Source organism: Lygodium microphyllum, chromosome 10 (assembly GCF_053477565.2).
Source record: "Lygodium microphyllum isolate KBCC chromosome 10, Lygodium_microphyllum_v1.1.10, whole genome shotgun sequence".
In the NCBI taxonomy this organism is placed as follows: Eukaryota; Viridiplantae; Streptophyta; class Polypodiopsida; order Schizaeales; family Lygodiaceae; genus Lygodium; species Lygodium microphyllum.
In genome coordinates, this window is record NC_141144.1 from 107,550,906 (window position 1) to 107,572,699 (window position 21,794).

Below are 21,794 nucleotides of genomic sequence, written 5' to 3' on the forward strand. Positions count from 1 at the left end.
TATCCCAACAGTTGATTAAGTTCAAAGTATTGTTATTCTCACGTTCTTTCTCGCACTTACACTTGGTATTCTACAAGATTTTGCACTTATCTTTGACATTAGTCTCCCTTTCTTGTTGTCTCTCCCCTTTGCATTGCATGATTGTCATCATCTTTGTATTTGGGTGCTCGGGCAAGTGAATGATTTATCCATGAGGGACATTGTCCAAGTGGTACTTGCTACATATGCATTCTCATCTTGTAGCACACTACTCTATACATCTCATTGTGCAGAGCACACTTGGGTAGATCCTGAGTTATCTCTAGTGGCAGTTCTTTACTACCACATTACCATGCTTCTTTACCCATTTCCTCGTCATCGACACCCATGAGTGGTTGGGATAGCTTGTCTATTTTGTGGTGTGTTTGATCTAACCATCCCTTTTTCATTCTCCCCTCAAGGTATAGTTGATTAGTTAGAAACCATATCTCTAAAACCAAAGACACCCGTCTATTCCCCCCAAGAAGAAAAAAAGGTACAATGTGATTGCATCTGCCTTTGCAAGTCCTAGTAGGCCATTGGGCAAGCATCCTTTGTGCGATGCCTTGATCTCTTTGGGGTGATTACTTGGGTTCCCTTGGTAAGATAACTATCATCTCTATAGTCTTGGTAGACCATTGGGTAGTCGACGTGCACCCTTTGTCCAATGCCTTGGTTGCTTTCGGGCGTGAAGCCTTGGGGTAAAAATGGACTTGAGCTTTTTTTTCAGTCCCTTCTTGGTTTTAGTTTTGTGTTTGAGAGGGGAGCACCCCTCCGAACCCTACGGTCGACGCCTTGGATTTTGGTTTTTTCCTCTCTGTTTCCATTGTTGTAGCTGGAGACTCTCCTCCTATTGCCTTTGGAGTTGTTGCTAGCACCTTTGCTGATGCCCCAGCTTTTGCCTTATTGTTTGGAGTGTCATCATACACCTGATTAGCTTGCATTTTCAGCGTTTGGTGCTAGAGATAGGCTATTACCATTTCTCCCATGGGCAACTGTTGTAGTACCTGTGTTTTTATTGTCCAACAAGCCGCCTACATCGTCATGCACCTCTCCTATTGTCGTTTGATAGTTCTTTGGCTCAAGGTGATCAGTTCTCAGTTTGTTGGAGTGGTACATTGTTGCGTTTACCAGATTTCAGCCTCTAGACTATTGTGTTTTGGTGACTAATCTGCTGCCCTTCCACATTTAGTACTCTCTAGGCTATGAATGGTGCTTACAGCACTTAGGATCTATCTCAAGTGGACATCACCCTTTGACATCATTCATTGCTTGGTCCTTGAGTATTTTGTACACTCTTCCATTCATCTACAACATCGATTCATTCACTTTAGAGTTCTCTTCTCTCTTTGTTTGTGTTTGTGTTTTTGTGTTTTGAGTTTTGCGTTTAAGGTTTGTGTTTATTGTGTTACTATTTGAGTTGGTGTGTTTTAGTCATGGTTGTACATTTTGTGTTTTCTCTACACAAACCCTAGCATATCTTCATAGTGTTCTACACCAATCTCCTCACATCTCATACGAGGGACACTCTCACTTGGGAGGAGCTAGTCATGACGGTGCTTGCAGGATGTGCAACACCAAGAGACAAATCCTAGTGAAGTTTATGCAAATAGACATGCTTTTTGGCATCATCTTCAAGCAAAGGACATGCCAAACAGAAGAGAGGGAAGAAGAAGTCCATGAAATCGGAGTCATCTTTTAACTCTGATACGGATATGGAGGGGAAGCACAAAGAATATCCCTAGTGTCCTCACTGTGGGAAGACCTCACACCATGAGGAGAAAAGCTGGAAGAAATACCCTCAACTTCGTTTGGGAGCGAAGGGTGGAGCTACATCATTAGAGCATCCCTCTACCTCTACTTCTCAATCTACACCCGCTATTACATGTAAGTCATTGTTTCTTTATATCCATGAGATGGAGGTAGCCTTGTCTTATTGACAATGGTGCTTTAAGTCATATGACTCTTTGAGGTGATTGGCTTCAGAATCTCCATGCATTTGAGGGTACAATCATTGTTGGTGACATGTCACTGATGCCTATTTGTTGCGTCGGCACCTTGCCTTTATGACTTGGTCATCTATTGAGCTCCGTCTTGGAAGTTCTACATATTTTGAACTTGGGCTTCCATCTCCTCTCAAAGCATAGCCTTACAAGACTTAGTACTACCTAGGTTGCCTTTACCAAGCAGGCTGTCTTTGCTAAGGATTCTTCTATAGGAGCCATTCTTGTGATAGGTTGGTAGGAGAGGGGGCTATATAATCTCCATTCCCCTTTCATTGTGAAGGGCCTTCTGAGGTAGATTTCTATTGCCGCATCCATTTCTAATTGTGCACCACCCATTCCACAAGTTTTAGCTTATCCCCCACCATTTCGTTTGGTGGTTGCCTCGTACCTCCCATCCCTTTCAGAGGGGGGCAATATAAGTGCTGCAGCTATAGATTGCCTAGCCCTTTGTGTTTAAGTGAAGGTCTTCTAGGATCTTGAGGAGCTTCTTGAGGGATTGTGGTTATCTTTGGGCCATTTTTCTTTGTCATCAAGCCACCATCCCCTACAGCCTGGCCCTTAGTCCTTGTTGTTTCTTTGTAGGTCATGCAGTGGCCTCTTTTCTTTGTCATCAAGCCACCATCCCCTACAGCCTGGCCCTTAGTCCTTGTTGTTTCTTTTTAGGTTAGGGCACCTTCGATAGCTCCTTGCTATTGTCTCTTAGTTGGGTTAGAGGTTTGACTCACCCATCCCCGCTTGGAGTTCTTTAGAGCAATCTGTTTGAGGCCTCTTTGTTTCCATTGGCCTATGGTGGCCTTTTGTTGGATTGGGCTTTCATCTAGAGAGGGAGTCTTGCTCCTTAGCTAGTATTTTTCATCTATGGACTTCATCAGTGGTGGCACTCTTCCGGCTACTCCCGGATTCAATCCATCTCCTTTGGCCTTTTGCACATTCTGTATTTGAGAGGGGATCTTAGCAAACTTGTGTCTTGTATACTCATCTCTTGCATGTGAGCCTTAGTCTGAGTCAGATGAGGACATTAGGAGCTCTGACATTGTGCTTATCTGTCATTTCACATGTTTTAGATAATAGATGGAGGGTACGTTAGTGTATGAGCTTTTTTGGTATTGTTACTTTTTTGATCAGTTGGGCGGGCTGTCTTGGGTGCCCACATTTTTTTTCGTATACGAGTTGAGGCCCCATTTCTCCTGGTTGTAGGGAGCCTGCCCCCCTCATTCATTCATCCTTTGTGATCATAATTCAGCAGCCCTTCTCACTTTGTTGTTGTTTGGTGCCCACACTAACATAGAGTTGTATGTTGGGGCTGACCGTTGCAGCCTTGTATCTTTCAGCCATCATAATCAATTTGTTCCTTCTCTCTTGCGTTTCTTTCATTCTACTTCTTTCTTTGTTCACTTTCCTTTTTGCTACACACTCTCACAAAAACCCTAGTTAAAAAATGTATTAACCATCATAGAAAGCTGTAGCCCTAAATGTACTAGGTGTTGGAAGTATCCTGTCCTAAGTGGCAGTTTAAGCTAGCTAGGAGGCGCAAACCAGGGGACAAAGGGCATCACTGCAGAGGTCATGAGATGACGGACAGTTACCAGCCTGTATGTCTGCTAGTCAATGTGAGGAGTAATGCAACTTCATGTCAATTGCTGCTTGTTTTAACTTTTAACCTTTCGTCTAATAATGATTATCAATTCTTTCAATGTGGTTTTCACACTAGCTAAAGGTCACACACTGAGACTCCTCCAATTCAGATTCACTAATGTCTTTAAGATGCTGTTTGTTATTTGAGTGATCACCACGTTTACTTGTGTTGAAGTTGATTGCAATCAAACTATACTCAATAACATGCCTCTAGTTTTAACCAAACGTTTTTAGACTTAATAACTGAAGAATTTTGACTTAAGCACTGCATGCAAAATGACATACACTAATCACTGGCCAATGAGATGATTAAAGGTGCTAGAATCAAGCACAATCTGAATGTATGACCTTCGAAACTCCCTGTATATGACTGAAATGCTTAGGGTTAAAATATTGTTTCATCCAAATTGAAAACCTACGTTTTTTTAAATGTCCAATTATTTGGCTTATTCCAATGTGCAGCACCCCTGGAGGTCGTCCATACGAATGTTCATGGATCTCGAAGCCATGGGTATTGGTGGAAAAAGTACTTTGTTTCAGGTTTGTGCATTCTTTAGAGCTCAAATTTAGTATTGTGGCCTTCTTTTGCATATATCTTCCCCATGCATAACCATCATGTGTTATATTTCTATTGCAAATTCTGTCACACATTTTCAGTTCATGTTATAGGAAGCATATTGTTTAATTAGTTTCCACGTGGGACCCTTGACCACACAAACATGTCTTAGATTCTTGCTCACATGTCCACAGATGACTGATTTCTCCTCCTTGATTGAGGTTGTATGCAAATTATGTTGGGATCTTATAGGCGTAGATACCTAAGAGAAATTTCTTTCTTCAAACCAGAGAGTATTCTTTGCAGCTTCACTTGATGAAGGATTAGCTAATTAGAGAGTCTCGCCCTTGTGATTTCCTGCTGCTCTCAGAGTTTGGAGACAATGTTGAATGAAGCATGCCTTACACGCTTGTGATCACACGCACATATGTATTCTTGCTTATTCTTCTCAATAATGGCATATTCTTTTCTTGGAACCTTGTACTCATAATATTCAGCTTTTTGACACTAATATTTGCATGTTGCCTTGATTGAGACAACATGTTATTGTGTCTGTTGAGATCACGTAATGTAACAAAGTTCTCTTCACCTTCACTGCACAGGATGATACCCAAATAATCAGGCAGAAGGTAGATATGTAGGAGTACTTAGAGTGGTCTAGACGTGGGATTTATAGAAACAAACATTGGCTGGATCCAAGCTAAAGATTTTGGGCCTATCAGAGGTGGCCCTTTCTGATGCTAGAGCAGTATCCTAGAGAGTGGGTTTGGAAGCATCCAGAGTTATACAACTGAACAAGGGAGGAGGACCTAGATGGGTATGCCTTGAGCTTCTCCAGCAGAGCCCTCTGCTGGTTATTGAGTATTACATGATCATTTGTGATGAATAAGGCGACCAATTTTGACCTTGGAAGATATCCTTGTTTTTGTGGTTGGTGTGTCACATGATTTTTGTGATGGCAGGTTAGGTTATGGCAGATACCTGTCCTTTTTCAAACTGCAAAGCAACATACTTGAGGGTATATACTTGGGGTTGCAGTTACCTAGGGCATTGATAGAGGAGTGGTGTTGGCTGCAAGCATATCAAGGGAAGCATTTCATTTCTCATGTCAGACCATGGACTGTTGGGGGTTAAAGGCCACTTGTGCCTAACTGCCTGCATTTACTTGTACTTACCGCCTCCACACCTATATACTACAGGTGGTGGCCGCTTGTCACTATCTTTTTATTCTCTATTCTTTACATGACAATAGAATAAGGGAAGGTAGGTCACACATTGTGACTATTGTAGTTCCCACACATCGTCTTACTCTCTCTTGCTTGAACTTATATAGCTCTTGCTTCTCTCTTGCTTCTGGTTGTGCTTTCACTCTTGTCAGCTTGAGAGAAGAGCTTGACTTGAAGCCATAGTTGCACTCGTACGTAGTATGAACTGGTTCGTACTATACAGTTCGTACCGTACCGTACCGTACGAATTCATACAAAAAAACAAGCACTTTTTTTTTGGGGGGGGGGGGGGTTGGCGTGGTTGTTGTTATTGGTGGTGGTTTGGGTTGTTGACTATTGTTGTTGTGGTGGCGGTGGTGATTTTGTAGCCTTGATCAATCAACCAAGAAAGGGGGTGGAAACTTGATTAGACTCCTCATACATGTTTTGTTATGATTTATCCTAGAGCCAAAGGCCATACATAAGGTATTCAAGCAGTTCCAAACGTTTCTAATTGATGTTCCATCATTTTTCACAATATGTTAGTGTCATCAATAAATAAATTCAGCACCATTTGAGAATCATTAAGTAGCTTAATCCTATTGGTTTTACCTTTGTTCACAGCTCATTTTGCACCACCCAACCCAAAGCATTAGTACACATTGCTAATAAAACTAGGCCAGAGGATAGCTTGGCCTAATGTACCTTCTGAGAGTACATGAATTAGTGAATGTACCATCGGTAGCTACTTTAGCCTTAGCAATGCCAAACAAAACCATAACAAAATTCATAAATCTTTTACCAAAACCTTTGGTGGTTTGTTTGGTAACCGTTGGTCTCACAGGTCATTTTGGCCTCTTGTAGACATTAATCTCTCTCTCGCCTCTTCCTCTCTCTCAACCTTCTCTCTCTCAAGCATACATGCCTCTTATTTGTATGATCATTCATGTATGATGTATCCACTCCTATGTATGTACTTGTAAGTTGTAGTGCATGCTGCGCATGCGGCATATGCCATAGAGATTTTGGCGTGGTACCCTCAACTATTTATCTTATATACTCCAATAGCATTGCTATTTGACTTTAAACATTTGTTCTATCATCTATAGTTCAAAATAATGAAGTTATTTTTTTTTCGTACTAATATCGTACCGTACCTTATAAAATCTTAAGGTACCACTTAGGACTGTATTTTATCGTACCGTACCGTACCGTACTTTTCGTACCTGACAACTATGCTTGAAACTTTCATGGCAGGCATACACTAAGGTATGCATTTGTTGCATTGCCTCTCGGATTAACTCCACATCTTTTGGCGTTGTTCAAGACCTTGCTGACATTTTTTTGAGCTCTAGCAAGTGACTCTTGAGCTTAGCGGCATCGGTAGGACCTCGTAGGATGGGTAGCATGAAACCTGCTAGCTGTCTTGGCTGTCTTCTTCCAGGGAAATCTTGGTTGTCTTCTTTCGGTTTCCCTCAGTCCTGTTCAATCTCCAACACTCTCCACACTTTATCAAGGCTTGGTAATCATTGGCATTTTCTCTTGGTACTTGTGGCTTCGATCTTGAGCACTTCTTAAAGGGTTTTGAGGTCAGCCATTGACCTCTAGTAGTTCAGGATAGGTCTGCTTCTCACTATTTGGATAGCAAGAATTGACTTGTTTTATACTCTCTTGATGCTTATGGGACGGCCCATTTGTTGTGTTTGGATGATGCATTGATGCTTGTGAAAGGCTTTTGGGTTGACTAGAGATTGATTAGCTCAGTTATTGCAGCGTTTATTGCTGTAGCAAAGTTTGGATAGAAAGCATTTATAGTAAATGTCTATGTGTTGAGTATCTACATGCTATTTGTGTATGCTACATGGTTATGTTGATGCTTGGCATTGATGTTTACACTCAAATATGCTTAGGTTGAGCTCTATATCTTGGATTTGAGCTCGGTTGGTTGCATTTAGGTAGTGGCAATTTGCTTCAGTGATTTCCATTTATGGGCTTGAAGACGTATTGAAGATATATGCTTCGGAATGTAAACATGATGTATTTTGGCCACTTGGATGCAATGAACTGTATGTATTGAGCTTTCTTTGCTATTTTGAATACTTCGGATTTGCTCTAATGTGAGTACTTGGTATTTTCTTCACATGAGCTTCGTTCATTTGACTTAGTGGGAGACTCTCTTATCGTTTCTTGGTTTATGCATATAGTGTCATTGTAGAAGTTTATGACCGTGGACTAATTTTCCTTTTAATTTGGACACCTTTTACCTCTTATTGCCAATGGGTTGTCAGTGGTGGATACATGCTTGGCATGCATATATATACCTAATAGCTTGGATGTTTTGACAGTCTTTGGTACTCTGTGGTTTATGCTCAGAATTTACATTGCTAATTGCATTGTACATCCTGGGATTTTTTTGGAAATGGGAGCTTACTCTTTTGTATGTTGCCTACAGTTACATGTTGATTCACTGCAATTTTATGGGCAGCCAAACTGAAAATCAGTTTTGAGTTGTTTTGAGCAGATACTTGTATTTAGCACTCTCGTGCTTTCTGCTTGTGGATAATAGTGTATTATGTCCGTCTTCCTCCTATTGCATGTTTTTTAAGCTTGGTTTTGGGGCTGAATTAGAAACTCATGGATCTTCGCATAAAGAAAGGGACGTCTATGCCTTCTCACTTAAATGAGTTTTATTCCATTTTCAGTCAGCTTACTTCGTAGGGCCTTAAGTTTGAGGAGAATGTCAAGTCTCTTTTCTTGCTTGTCACACTACCAAAGTCTTGAGATACATTCTCCACTGCTATGAGTGCAAACCCTCATGAAGGTGGCTTTTAGCTCAAGGATGTAGAGGGTGCTTTGCTTATTAAGGAAGTAAATAGGAAGAATGTTGATATAGCCCATATTTCTCATGCACTTATTGAGAGTGTGACAAGATGGTAATGGGAATAGTAATCATGATAGAGACTTATAGCCCAACAGGAGCAAAGTCTAAGTCTCGTGGACAATCACGTAATAAGTCCCATGGTCCTAAGTCCTCTCTTAGTTGTCATTATTGTAGGTAGTAGGATCACATAAGGTTGCAGTGCCATAAGATGTGCAATGATAGGTGCCAAAAAGGCACAGGGAAAGCGTAGGATAAAGTCAAATCTTCTGATGATTGCAGCATTGTTTCTAAGTCCAATCTTTAGATAGAAGAGATAAATGCCTTGGAGTATAGCTCAGATGATTACATACTTCATGTTTCATCACTTGATGCTACGCAGTTACTTGATGTTCAGTCTACTTATTCTCATTGTTGGCTTTTTGATTCAAAGGCTTTTTTCCATGCTACACCATACATCGTCATTGGTTTTATATCTACTATATTGTTAAGAGGTTCATAGTTAGACTGGATAATGATCATGTATGCAATATTATTGGCATAGGTGATATGAGATTGCAATTTGGTATTGTTACTCCATTTGTGCTTTATGATATACGTCAATGTCTTGGCTTTAGCTAAATGTCTTATCTCCACTGACAGTTGGATGATGACATGTCTTAGCTTTAACTAAAAGTCTTATTTCTGTTGGATAGTTGGATAATGACAGGTGCCATGTCTCTTTTGGTGATTCTACATGAAAGACTACACATGGCAAACTCATTTTTGCTAGAGGTGCCAAGGTTAGCAGCATGTACCCCTTGCTTGTATATGAATCTGTTGATTATGTTTTGGCCATGACTCATCTTCCACATGTATCTCTTTGGCATCGCCGTCTTGGGCATATGTCCCTTAAAGGAATGAAAGTACTTATTTGTTTGCAATATTTCGGCCTATTGACTACTCATGTCTTGACTCTTGTGATCATTATTTATATAGCAAGTAGACTCGTAACCGGCATACAAAGTCTAATTCTATGTGCGTGGGAGAGCCGTTGGCTCTTCAGTATATAGATGTTTGTGGTCCCATGCTCTATTAATCACTAGGTGGTGCTATGTATTTTGTCACGTTTATTGATGATTCTTCATATAGAGATTAGGCCTATCCTATTAAGTAGAAGTCAGAGGTGTTAGTTACATTTCAACGCTTTCTTGCTATGGTTGAGAATCAGTTTGGGCATAGGCTGAAATGTGTGCGATTTGACATTGGGGGTGAATATGTCTCTAAGACTTTTGAGTAGTTTTGTGACGAGAGGGGTATTAAGTGCCAGTTGACCATCCTATATACTCCACCTAAGAATGGTATTGCAAAGCACATGAATTGGACTATTCGAGAAAGAGTCCGTAGTATGTTTAGTCAAGCAAGCTTACCACAATACTTTTGGGCTGAGGTACTTACTATTGTGGTTCATTTGATTAATAGATCCCTATGCACTGCTCTTGTAGTAGAGTTGCAAAGGAGGTATGGTTTGATAAACATTCCTCGTATGCACACTTGTGTGTCTTTGAATGTGAGGCTTTCTGCCATATTTCCAAAGATAAATGCATCTTTCTCGGATACGGTGATACAAGTGAGATGGGCTATCACCTTTGGGATTCATTGGCTCAGAAGGTTATCCGCGGCCATGATATCGTGTTCCATGAGAAAAAGATGTATATGAGACTAGAGCATATAGTTGAGATATACATGGTAATCTTTCAGGAGGAGCCTCTTGTTACAATATAGCCAGCCCCAATTAGACAATTTGCAATAGCTGTTGATAATGATGTAGTGGCCCAGGATCCATTTGTTGTGCAGGATCATGATGTTGGACAGAGAGGACAGGCTATACAAGCCCTATAGCGAATCTTGAGACACTCCACTAGATTCTCCCATTCTCTTAATTATTTTGTGCTCTTTATGCATGGTGATAGATTTTGATGAGCCCTTTACTTATGAGGAGGCTATGCGTAGAGATGAGTCACTCTTGGGAGAGTGCCATGCAATTTGAGTATGATTCACTACAGAAAAACCATGTATGGGATTTGGTTCCTTTGGCCAATGGGAAACATGCATTGCCATGCAAATAGGTGTATATTACGGGGATGTGAAAATTTTTAGATGCTTTACTTTTACTAGAAACATTTGATTAGTTTAATAATCAAATGTACAATGTTCTAAGAAACTATGATGCACACGGTAGCTATTTCATGGTAACAAGCCAATGGAAGCAGTGGGTGTGAAAGGCATAAGTTGTGACAAGTTATGCTAGCTGTGTTTTGGGTGTCAGTTTGGCCCTAGGACAACTAATTGGCCAATAAGTGTCACCATTGACACTAGGGATTGGGCACTATGTAATTAATTTGTGCTTGTCCAAGGGTCAATTAAGGCAGGGGACCGCTTAGGGTTGCAAATGGCATAGCCAATTAAATTGTGGATAGGCATATCTAAATTTGGACAGAGTCAAAAGGGTTGAAATTAGTTTTTAGGATTAATTACTTTTAAAAATCAATAAAATGGCTGAAAATTACTGAAAAATGGGATTAGAAGGTTGCCACTTGGCAAAATACCCATGCAATGAGAGAGAAGGCTATTTGGGAGTTGAAGAGGCTCATTTATGTGTTCAGCCGTGAGAGAGCGAGGGAGAGAGGAGAAGCTACTAATCAGAATTTGCTGCTATGGAGACATACAGGAGGCTGCCAAATATTGCAGGAGATCCTAGAGATGCAGGCGACAGGATCTATGATGCCTACAGATGTAGGTGATAGCATTTAATGCAGGTGGCAGCTATTTGATACCTTCCTAGTAGTAGGCAATAACATTTGGGGCTGATCGATGTAGGCAATAGTCAATTTCAGGGGTTTTTCGATGTAGAAAATCATAAATTTCTCTCCTCAATATTCTTTCATCTTCTCCAGTCCATTATTTGATTATCTTAACAAATCTGAGCCATTTGAAGGAGTTCTGAGCTAGATTTGGTGAGCAACTATGAAATTTCTATTGTAAATCCTAATTTACAGTAGAAATTAGGGTTTAACAGCTACCTTGGGACCCGAGTCAAAAATTAGAGGCATAGTACATTGAAATTAGCAACTAGAATTCAAGAAATTGCCAGAGATTTCAGATGCGAGCCCATCCCAATTGATTTGGGGCAGCATTTAGCCAGTCCAATTTGTACAAGTCATGGGTGAAGATCACGGGCAAATTGCCCGAAAGGCTTGCTGATCATTTGTGATAGAAAGGGGCTTTTGGATCAACGAAGAAGATCAAGAAATCTCAGTTGTACTTCATCCAATTACATTACAAGTTAAAGAAATACCTCAATGGGTGCCAGCAAGGTGTCCAATGTCCAAGAATGTTATGATAAAGTGTGCATTTCAGTTTTATTGAATTTATTAATTGCTGTAATCAAATGCTTGATTAGGTTTTACCACCCTCTTCGAGAAGGAAGATTGGTTTTTGAGGTTCCATTACTGGGATACCATCAACTCCCTCAAATTGGTGGACTCAAGGCACTTTGATTAAAGGTTAGAAACTTTGCTCTAGTGTTGAAATTGTATTCAGTTGAGCATTAGAGCAAGAAGGTCTTCAGATAGTGAGATGGGATCAAGCAAAGATGATGTCTCTCAATTTAAAAATTCATAAAGTGTTGGGGGAAATGCAATGCCTAATCTTGGACAAGGCACGTAGCATGGACAGCAAGCTGATAATGTTGCTTTAGACCAAAATGTGGGTTCTTCTAGGTCTGTTGAAGATAATGACCAGCAAGAGGAAGAGGAATTTGATGACCGGTTTAAAGATCAATTGAGGATACTAGCTGAAATGTTTATGCAATTGGCAAATGATTCTCAACTCATATGCTTTTTGAACCCCTTAAACAAGGGTAGCAAAGGCAAGAAGAGGAAATTGTCTTGAAGAGCTTCGGGACACCAATATGCACCGAAGGAAGAGCCAATACAGTAGCATGATGTTCCAAATGTGCGTAGTGAGCATAAGAAAATGACACTAGTGGAGCAATTGATGTATATGCAAGGCCAACTTGGAAGTGCCAATCCATTGCTTTTTGGACAGTAGGGCATGCATGACATGCTACTTTGGTGGTGGCACTAGTTTTCATGCTAAGCATAAGCAAATGACACTAGTGGAGCAATTGATGTACATGCAAGGCCAACTTGGAAGTGCCAATCCATTGCTTTTTGGACAGTAGGGCATGCATGACATGCTACTTTGGTGGTGGCACTAGTTTTCATGCTATGGTGGGTTAGGGACTGCATACGGAGATCTATGGTACAACTCCCTATGGTATGCAGCAACCAATGTGTGGCGTGCAAGGCCCAATGTATTCGGGTATGACTGGTAATATGCATAACCCCATGTATAGCAATGTTGGCATGATGTTGAGACATGAAGTGGCAAGCTTAGCAACGCATATATGCAGCCCAGTGTGTTTGGAACTAGTGTGTTTGGAACTCATGGTATTAGTGCTAGTTATGCAAATGCTCCATATATTGTGAGGAAAAATGTAGCTAGTAATGCATGCAATGTATGGAAAAATGTATTTTGGTATGGTTGGTAATATGCAAATTTCCATGCACAGTCACATTGCAATGGTCCAAAGTATGCAAACAAGAATGTTTCCTAATGCATCTGGTGCTCCTAGGATGTCAAGTACACATGAGGGGCTAGTCAACTGGATACAATGTTGCACATTAGTTAAGTTGGAATTGCAACAATGTGAAAGTATAAAGCATCGCAATGCTTAAGAGGGAGAAAAGCCTAGAACCTAGCAGAGGTTTTAAGGCAAGTAAAGTTAGAGGTAAAGTTTCCATGTGCCTCTTGGTGAAGCTTCAACATTGTTTCATTTCACCTATGTGTTTAGCAAAGTAAGGGTCTAGAGCAGTACCTGATGCTCAAGGGGGAGGTAGCACTTCCACTCCTCTAGTTATGGACAGCTCTCGTAAACTAGATCTTGGATATGTTCAGCATGCATCCAAGGTACTGTGCTGATAGTATGTGCGTCATGAGGTTACTATTCAATATACTAGTCACTGTGAGATGTGTGTAGATGAGTATGGTTGTTACCGCGGCTCTAAGACTATACTTTTGTATCAGCTTTTGCATTAGTTCCTAATTAGTTTTTGCATTTAGTTTGTGATTAGTTTGAGATCAGCCTATGATCAGTTTGGGATCACATTTGCATCAGTTTTCAGATTAGCATATATTAGTTTATGATTAGTTTATGCTAATTTTCAATGGTTTTCAGCTGGTTCTATGGACAACAGCATGGTTAGTGAATGCCATTGATAATTCAGCTATGGTTTAAGCTTAGTTTATGCTATACTATGGTTCTTAAGTCAAAACCATAGAGAAACATGAGAAATCGACGCATCTGACGAGTTTCTAGCAACAATTTTTGACTATTTTTCAGTTTTATGCTATATGGTTGGAAATTTTCAGCAACTATTGGTCATAGAGCATGGTTAAATAGCAGTGGCCAATGTTGAGTTGAGTCTAGTGCAATATACCTTTGCTTTGGCACATTGCAATGCAATCGCGTATGATTGCAGGGATTTCAAGGAGGTCTATCATGAGGACGTGAAATTTTTGAGGTGCTTTACTTTTCTTGGAAACATTTGATTAATTTAATAATCAAATGTGCATTGTTGTAGGCACATGTGGTACACATGGCAAATATTTCATGGTAACAGGCCAAGGACACTGAGGAAGCAGCGGGGATAGCAAAGGCAAAAGTTGTGACAAGTTATGCCAGCTGAGTTTTAGGTGTCAGTTAGCGTTAGTTTGGTCTTAGGGTAATTAATTGGCCAATAAGTGTTAGTGGTGACATTAGAGACTAGGCACTAATTAATTAATTTGTACCAATTCAAGGATCAATTAAGGCAAGGGACCACTTAAGGTTGCAAATGGCCTAGCCAATTAAATTGTGGATGGACATAATCTCAGTTTGGGCAGGGTCATAAGAGTTGAAATTAATTTTCATAGTTAATTAATTTAAAATTTAATTAAATGGTTGAAAATTGTTGGAAAATGGGATTAGAAGGTTGCCACTTGGCAAATGCCCATGCAATGGGGGAGAAGGTTGTTTGGGGGTTAAAGAGGTCCATTCAGTGTGTTCAGCTTGAGAGAGAGAGAGAGAGAGAGAGAGAGAGAGAGAGTCTTCATGAAAAAAAAAGGAGAAGCTGCTGTCAGCTGATCAGAATTTGTTGTTGTGGACACATACCAGAGGTTGTCAACTGTTGTAGGAGACCCTAGAGATGCAAGTGACAGAATCTATGATGCTTACAGATGCAGGCGACAACAATTTGCAATTTGCAGTAGTAGGCGACAGCATTTGGGACTGATTGGGGCAGGCAGCAATCAATTTCAAACGTTTTTCCGCATGAAAAATCAGAAATTTCTCTTAGTATTCTCTCACCTTCTCCAGTCCATTATCTGATTACAAATCTCAGCCATTTGAAGAAGTTTTCAGCCAAATTTGGACGACAGTTGTTGAATTTCTGCAGCAAACACTAATTTAGCAGAAATTAGTGTTTAGCAACCACCTTGGGACCTGGGCCAACAATTGAAGGCATAGTACACTGAAATCAGTAGTTGGAATTCAAAGAATTGCTAGAGATTGCAGATGCCAACCCATCCCAATTGATTTGGGGTAGCATTTGGCCAGTTATTAGGGGTCCAATTTGTACAAGTCCTGAGTGAAGATCAAGGGGCAAATTGCCCAAGAGAATTGAAATGCTAGCCCATTCCAATGGATTTGGGGTAGCACTTGGCCAATTAGGGGTCCAATTTATACAAGTCGTGGGTGAAGATCAAGGGACAAATTACCCAAAAGGCTTACTAATCGTTTGTGATAGAAAGGGGCTTTTGGATTAGCCAAGAAGATTAAGCAATCCCAATTTTACTCCATCCAATTGCATTATAAGTTAAAGAGATACCGCAAGGGATGCCGGTTTTGGGGCCGATAGGGTATCCAATGTCCAAGAATGTTACGATAAAGTATTCATTTCAATTTTATTGAACTTATTAATTGCTGTAATTAAGTGCTTCATTAGGTTATACCACCCTCTCCGAGAAGGAAAGCTAGTTTCAATGTAGAAGCTAAATTGAGCTATTTAGTTTGCAATGTGAACACAACTAAAATAATGAGTTATGTCACTACACTTAAGAGTTAGTTGAGTTAGGGGTCAGGTCGAGACCTTAGACCTAAGTTGTACTTTCATTCTATCACTTTACAGCTCAGCAAGTACACTCCGTTTTCAGCTCTCACGTTGTCTATTGTTCACTCTCTCATTACTCTCTCCTCCATAGCTGGTTGTTTTCCACATGAGGAGGGCAGACTTAAGAGGGAGGGTTTTGACTTGCTAGAGTCTGCTGACTGTACTATAGCTAGAGGATCAGAATGTTGCAAATTGTTGCCAGAAGTGTTACATGGAGCTAGATCCAGCTTGTTGCCCTCGGGAAGGTTTGAGTTTTTAAGCATAACAAAGGAGACCTTACAGAGACTTGAGTTGATCTTGGGGAGTGGGGTTGGAGAGATCCCCTCTAGCACAGGACCCTAGACATCCCTGCTTCACTACTAGATTGGGGAAGCAGATCCAGGTGAGCAGGATCAGGACAATTTCTGCTGCCACTCAGCATTTGTTTAGGCATGGCATTACCGAACCTTTTCTTACAAACTTCTGGACGAGATCAGAGCAGCTGAGGAAGATCTCACTCTTCTTCTGGCTATTGGGATATAGTAGCGCCAGCCGCAGGAGGCTTGAAGAAGATGCCTCAATTGGGTACACCATGTCACTTACATTACAATGATAGTGACCTGGGGTCCAGGGAGCAGTAGTGTGGGTCATGGAAAGAGAAAAGAGGGCCCACTTTCATGGGAGGATAGCCTATGAGATATCTGCTCAGTGCTTGCCATCCCCACTCTTTTGTTCTTTCAGTCAGTGTGGATTGGGACTCACTGGAGCTCATTGGCAGCATTATATCTCAGTACATTTGAACAACAAGATGCAGCAAGGCCAAAGAGCAGTATCATCCATACCCCAACAGGCAGATAGGAGAGTCTGCAGGGTGACCCAGGACGCATGAGCAGGAGGCAAAGGGCCTTCTTGCATACTTGGGAGACTGGCACCTTCTTTCACTTGGGATTCCCAACATTGAGAGGCAAATAGAACCCCAGAATGTTTGCAGGAATTTCTGTTGTTTGAAAAAAAAGAAGTGTGTGCATGCACTTTGTAATACAAACTACGGCCAAGGAAAAAAGTGTGCACGCTTCAGTTGGTTATTTTGATAGTTCCTTTCTTTGAGTGTTTTCCAAATGTTTGTGATACACTTATTGCCATGTTGACCTCCTGGTAGCATCACGCCCATATGATTTAACCTAACCAGATTATTGGTTTTACTAAAACGTATATAGAGTTTTGGAGAGAGAGAGAGAGAGAGAGAGAGAGAGAGTGTGTGTGTGAGTGTGTGTGTGTGTGTGTGTTGTTCACTATCTAATTCAATTATCTTCATGAAAAGAGAGAGAGAGAGAGAGAGAGAGAGAGAGAGAGAGAGAGAGAGAGTGTGTGTGTGTGTGTGTGCGTGCACGCGCGTGTGTGTTTAATGAGTAGATAAGTCTTCCTGCCATGCTTCTTGGATTTTTTACAGACATCTAATTGGTTGGTTTGAAAATGCTTGCTTGCTCAGGGAGGCCCAAATAAGCGTGTTGTAGAATTATGTGCCAAGGAAATGAAATATCCTGCAGCACAGATAGCTGCTCAGGTACTGAAGTAGTCTTAAGTTATTTGATCTTATCTAAATCCATCATATGCATTGTAGCTAAAGTAGAAAAACTATTGTGCAGGTGTAGGCTGAAAGTTTTTTGGTTGCATAAATGAATCTTTCTCTGCTATAAAATTGGAGCACCTTTACACATGTGGCTCTGTATTGCTCAATTGTGGTGGGGAAAGATTTAAAGAAGCAGAAAAAGAAAAATCATTGGTCATGTTTTGTCCTTCCTAATAATTATTTTACTGAATCTAGCTCTGCAGGATGTATTTCTTTCAGGATTTGTGAAGTCAGCAACTGATTTTCAAGTATACCAAGAAATTGCAAACTTGTCAGGGCTTGATTTTGCTTTCATGCAGAATGGTGCTGTTTATCATACTAAGGTAGTGATTAGTCCACCCATCTCTTTACTGAAGATTCTGGGAAAAGCTTTATTGAAGTTTTGATCAGCTTACAACATCCTGAGCCTGAAAAGAACATCAATCTAAGTTACTCCTAACTTGCAGAATGATAAAATTCAATTGTTGACTCCCGGCTCATTACAACACCTAGGAGACAATATACTTGCAGTATTACTTGGGCTGGCTGTGTCTGATGAATTGTCAGAACTAAGTGTCAGGAGTACTGAGGTGGAGTCAAAGATGGGTATTGTGTATTTTGATATTCTTGTAATCATCTGAACTTTTCACATGTATGTTTTTATTTTGAATATTTTGCTTAAGGTCTCAGATAACATGGAGATTACAAACTTTGAGCAATCTTGGAACGGTTCTTTCTTTTTTTAACTTCAAGGTAAGACTCACAAGATGTCTGACATGTGCAGGGTAAATATCTCATTACTTACTCTCAGGAGTTCGCAAAACAGCTGCATACTTCTGTAATTGCACAATCATTGCTATTACTGCTGGTGTCACTATATCAAGGAGGGCTTGTTTCAGTTATAGCCATGGCAATTTCTATCATAAGCCTTATTCTCATGTGGGCTTTTTCAATTAGCTTATCTGCATTAGTTGGTTTTGTCTTGCCACGGTTCACTTCTGCAGCAATACCATATATTCCACACCCTTGGTTAGTGATTGGTTTGTTTGGTGCTCCTGCTCTGATTGGGGCACTGTTGGGCCATTTTCTGGGCTACATGATATTGAAAAGCTACTTAACTAAAGTTTGGGGAAAGAGATCTGGGATGAAGAATATATCACCTAAGTATAGCAATCTCAGTTTGGCAGTTTGGGATACTGAGAGGTGGCTGTTTAAAGCAGGGTTCTTACAATGGCTTTTGCTTCTAGCTGTTGGTACTTGGCTTGAAGTTGGATCTTCCTATATTGCAATATTGTGGGTGGTTTCACCTGCATTAGCATGTAAGTTTCCTTTTCTTATTCAACACTTTCCTCGGATGCATTCCTTTAGGCAGTAAGGTCAGAACTTCAAATCTGTCAGATGTGTGTCATGTGTTACAAATTGGAATCATAAGACTCACCTGGTTTTGGCAGATGGGTTGATAGATGCCACCTTTTCTCCACAGAGGGCTCCACGAGAGCTGAGAAGTGCCATACTTTTAGTAGCATTGCCTGTGCCATTGATTGCTACTGGTGGTCTTGTTATTCAGTTCTTTGATATAATGGTGGGCAATTTAGTGCGATTTGACAGGTTTGACTTTTTTATCTTCAATTTAAAATCAGTACCATTTTATTCTGAAATGTTCCCATTGTCAGTTCTCCAGCATAGTTTGTGGCCTTTCTTATGACTATGTTAAAGTAGCATGCATATTCTTCATCAAGAACCCTGCTCAGTGTTCCTCAACCAATGTGTGTCACCTTCTCATGGCATCTCTCTGCTTTGCCCCGCACTGTCCCTGTCTGTACATGCTGGTGCTGATGATGATGATGAAATAGGCATTGACACAATGGGCAGGACCTGATGTCACCCTTCTCTCCTGATCTGTCTTTGCGTGCCTGCTGACATTGCTGTTTGTCACTGTTGACAGCTTGCTCCAACTACATCTCAAGTTGTCAAAATAAAGAGAGCTACCGGTTTCCCTCCTTCACAGCATTGCAGTTATTACTGTTGACAACCTATGCCAACCATTGTCGTGCCACTATGTGAACATAGTGTGAAAAACCTTGGAGTGCATCATCATCCGGCTTTCTTATTAATCTAGAGAGACAATGTCATATTAGTCATTAGTGTTAGTGTCCATAGTATAGATAGTTCCAAAATACGGGATTTTTGGACAAGTTTAGTCTATTTTTGATGTTTTGGATATTATTTCTTGTAAATATCTCAAAAAGGTGTAGAAAACTTCTAGAATAGGATAGCAAGTGGCTTTTCAGCCAGTTTTGGAAGATCTCATGCAAAAAGAGGGGCTTCCGAATTCGCGCGTGGTACAATCACAGTTTTCAAGTAGCAAACAATACTTCGGATTGGGAGGAAGTTGACAGAAGACAGCTAACGACCACTTGGCTCCAAAACTAGCGCTTGTGTCTTAAGATTGTGTTCCACAAATCTTGTAGTATAGCTGAGAATCGGCTCCGATCCCCAAGAAGTGTCTGATCTTGCCTAGAATTTAAAAGGTACACTCTCCAATCCCCACTTCCTCTATTGATTGAGCCAATCACTCTACAAATTTTGAAACTGTGGGCTGTGATAAATGATTAGCAATACAAATCCCCAAATTGCCCCTTGATTCCAAGCACATTCAGGCACAAATTCAGTTTTCAACACGCATGCAAGTCACACTTGCTATAGGTGATAAAATCCTTTCGAAAGGAATGATCTTGGAGAATTCTGAGCAGATGTCCTGCGGTTTTTCCCCTTTAGGAGCCAACAGAACCATCAGATTTGTTGTCTGAGTAGCAGAGAAGAAGCTAGTGTTTGGTGCGCGTTTTTGGTTTACTAGGGAGCTCCAGGAGATCTAATGCTTGGAGGTTGCTTCCGAGCAGTCCCAGACAAGGTTCTATCAATACATAGTACTTTGAATTATTGAGCTTTGTCTTTATCTTGGATACCTCTGGCATTTTTTTTCTTCTCTTCTATTTCCTATTCTCTACTTCCTTCTCTCTTTGATCCTCGACAGATACGAGCTTTCGATAAAATCCCTCCGACATTGGTGAACCCAACACAAGGTCGTTAGATTTTGGTGACTAGCCTGCTGCCATTCACTATCCAACACTCCTACACTCCGTTTGGTGGTCACAGACTTGGGATTCGTCTTTGGTGGATGTCACAATCTGACATTGCTCTGCCCTTGAGTACACTGTATACTCTTACATTCATTTAGAGCATTCATTCACTTCAGAGTTGCGTTCTCTCTCTCCCTTCTTTTGTTTGTGTTTGAGTTTCTGTGTTTGAGTTTTGAGTTTTGCGTTTAGGGTTTGAGTTTTACCCTCTGTGTTTGCGTTTGTGTTTGTGTTTGTCTCTTTGTGTTTCTGTCGTGATCATACACTCTTATGTGTCCTCAGTGCAAACCCTAGCAGCTCTCTTCACAACCTATTCTCAAAAGATGGAGTTCTTTGGGGTGGCTTAACTTGCATAGAGCCAGTGTTTTGTACGCATCACTGTATATGAATTGAAAGCCCAAGTTACTAAATTGTACATGAATTAAAAGCCCAAGTTACTAAATTGTACATGTAGGATGCTGACTGGGTAGCTTTTAAGAAGACACTTAGGGAAGAATTTTACATCGGAGACACGAGTTCGATTACCTTAGGAGTGGGTTCTACAACCCAATAAGGGTCTTGTGGCTACAGAGTTATTAAGAGAATTTGAAAGTCAGTTTGAATAGTCAGATCTTGCAAAAGAGCAAGCTCTTGCAAGTCAGAAAATTAAATTGTTTCTATAAGTAGTAGATCTTGAGCTTCAAGAGAAGCTTGATGATTTGTTAGAGGATCAAACTACAAAGACACGGCTTTAAACAGAGTGGAGGCATGTTAAGGAAGCCGTTATTGCACTGGTGAAAAAGCATAGAAGAAGAGAAAGATTGCATGTATCTAGCTTATCCACTGTTATGGGCAAAACAGTTGATGTATCCAGTAAGCCACCCACTTCTGTGGCTAAACCTATGGTTGCACTTGCTACTATTTCCACTATTAGGGAAGGTGTATTAGATAAATTGGTTAAAGACATACAAGATCTTTAGTTAAAGGTTGCAAAATTGGATGAAAAATGACAAGAGGAAAGGGGACGGGCAATAGCCTCTAAACTAGGGAAAAGATATATGTGGTGTGATAGTTTGCAGCATGAAAGGAAGGATTGTGCTACTTATTAGGAGGCCTTGGTACAACAACTCATTTTTTGGAAAGTTGGCAAGATCCATGCACAAGAAACACGATTGCCTCTTGCTTTGAATTTTGGAAAGGGAGGTATGCAAAAGTTATTGGAAGACTTGGCAATCTGAAATGCTTATGCGATTGTACATGCTTTTACTTTTGGTCTATAGTTGGATAGAATACCTAACCAAGTGATGGTTGGTCCGAAGGGTGCAATATGGATACATGCTTTGCATGTAGTTGAAAAAAGAAAAGTTACTGATAGTGAAATGTCTCATACTACCATTCCTTAGGTGCCTGCTTCAAGCCATAAAGACTTTTCTTCAACTTGCACACTAGGTGTGTTGACAAACATGGATTTTAAACACAGTTTAGCTATGGAGGCTTGAACTTGTAAGCAAGAGACATGAATACTGGTGACTAGACACA

At 40.6% G+C, this 21,794-nt stretch overlaps 1 protein-coding gene across 2 annotated transcripts in view; it reads left to right on the top strand.

Annotated features, from left to right (window-relative positions):
* Positions 1-21,794, top strand: part of LOC148030403 (Zn-dependent exopeptidases superfamily protein) — a 117,792-nt gene that overhangs the window by 47,014 nt on the left and 48,984 nt on the right. Inside the window, exons 4-9 of one of the 2 annotated variants that reach the window (XM_087686726.1) lie at positions 4,122-4,199; positions 17,020-17,094; positions 17,364-17,483; positions 17,607-17,768; positions 17,924-18,458; positions 18,591-18,747. In XM_087686726.1, coding sequence (XP_087542852.1) covers positions 4,122-4,199; positions 17,020-17,094; positions 17,364-17,483; positions 17,607-17,768; positions 17,924-18,458; positions 18,591-18,747 — 1,127 coding nt within the window. The remainder of the gene's footprint in view (positions 1-4,121; positions 4,200-17,019; positions 17,095-17,363; positions 17,484-17,606; positions 17,769-17,923; positions 18,459-18,590; positions 18,748-21,794) is intronic. The other variant, XM_087686727.1, reaches the window with a different exon arrangement.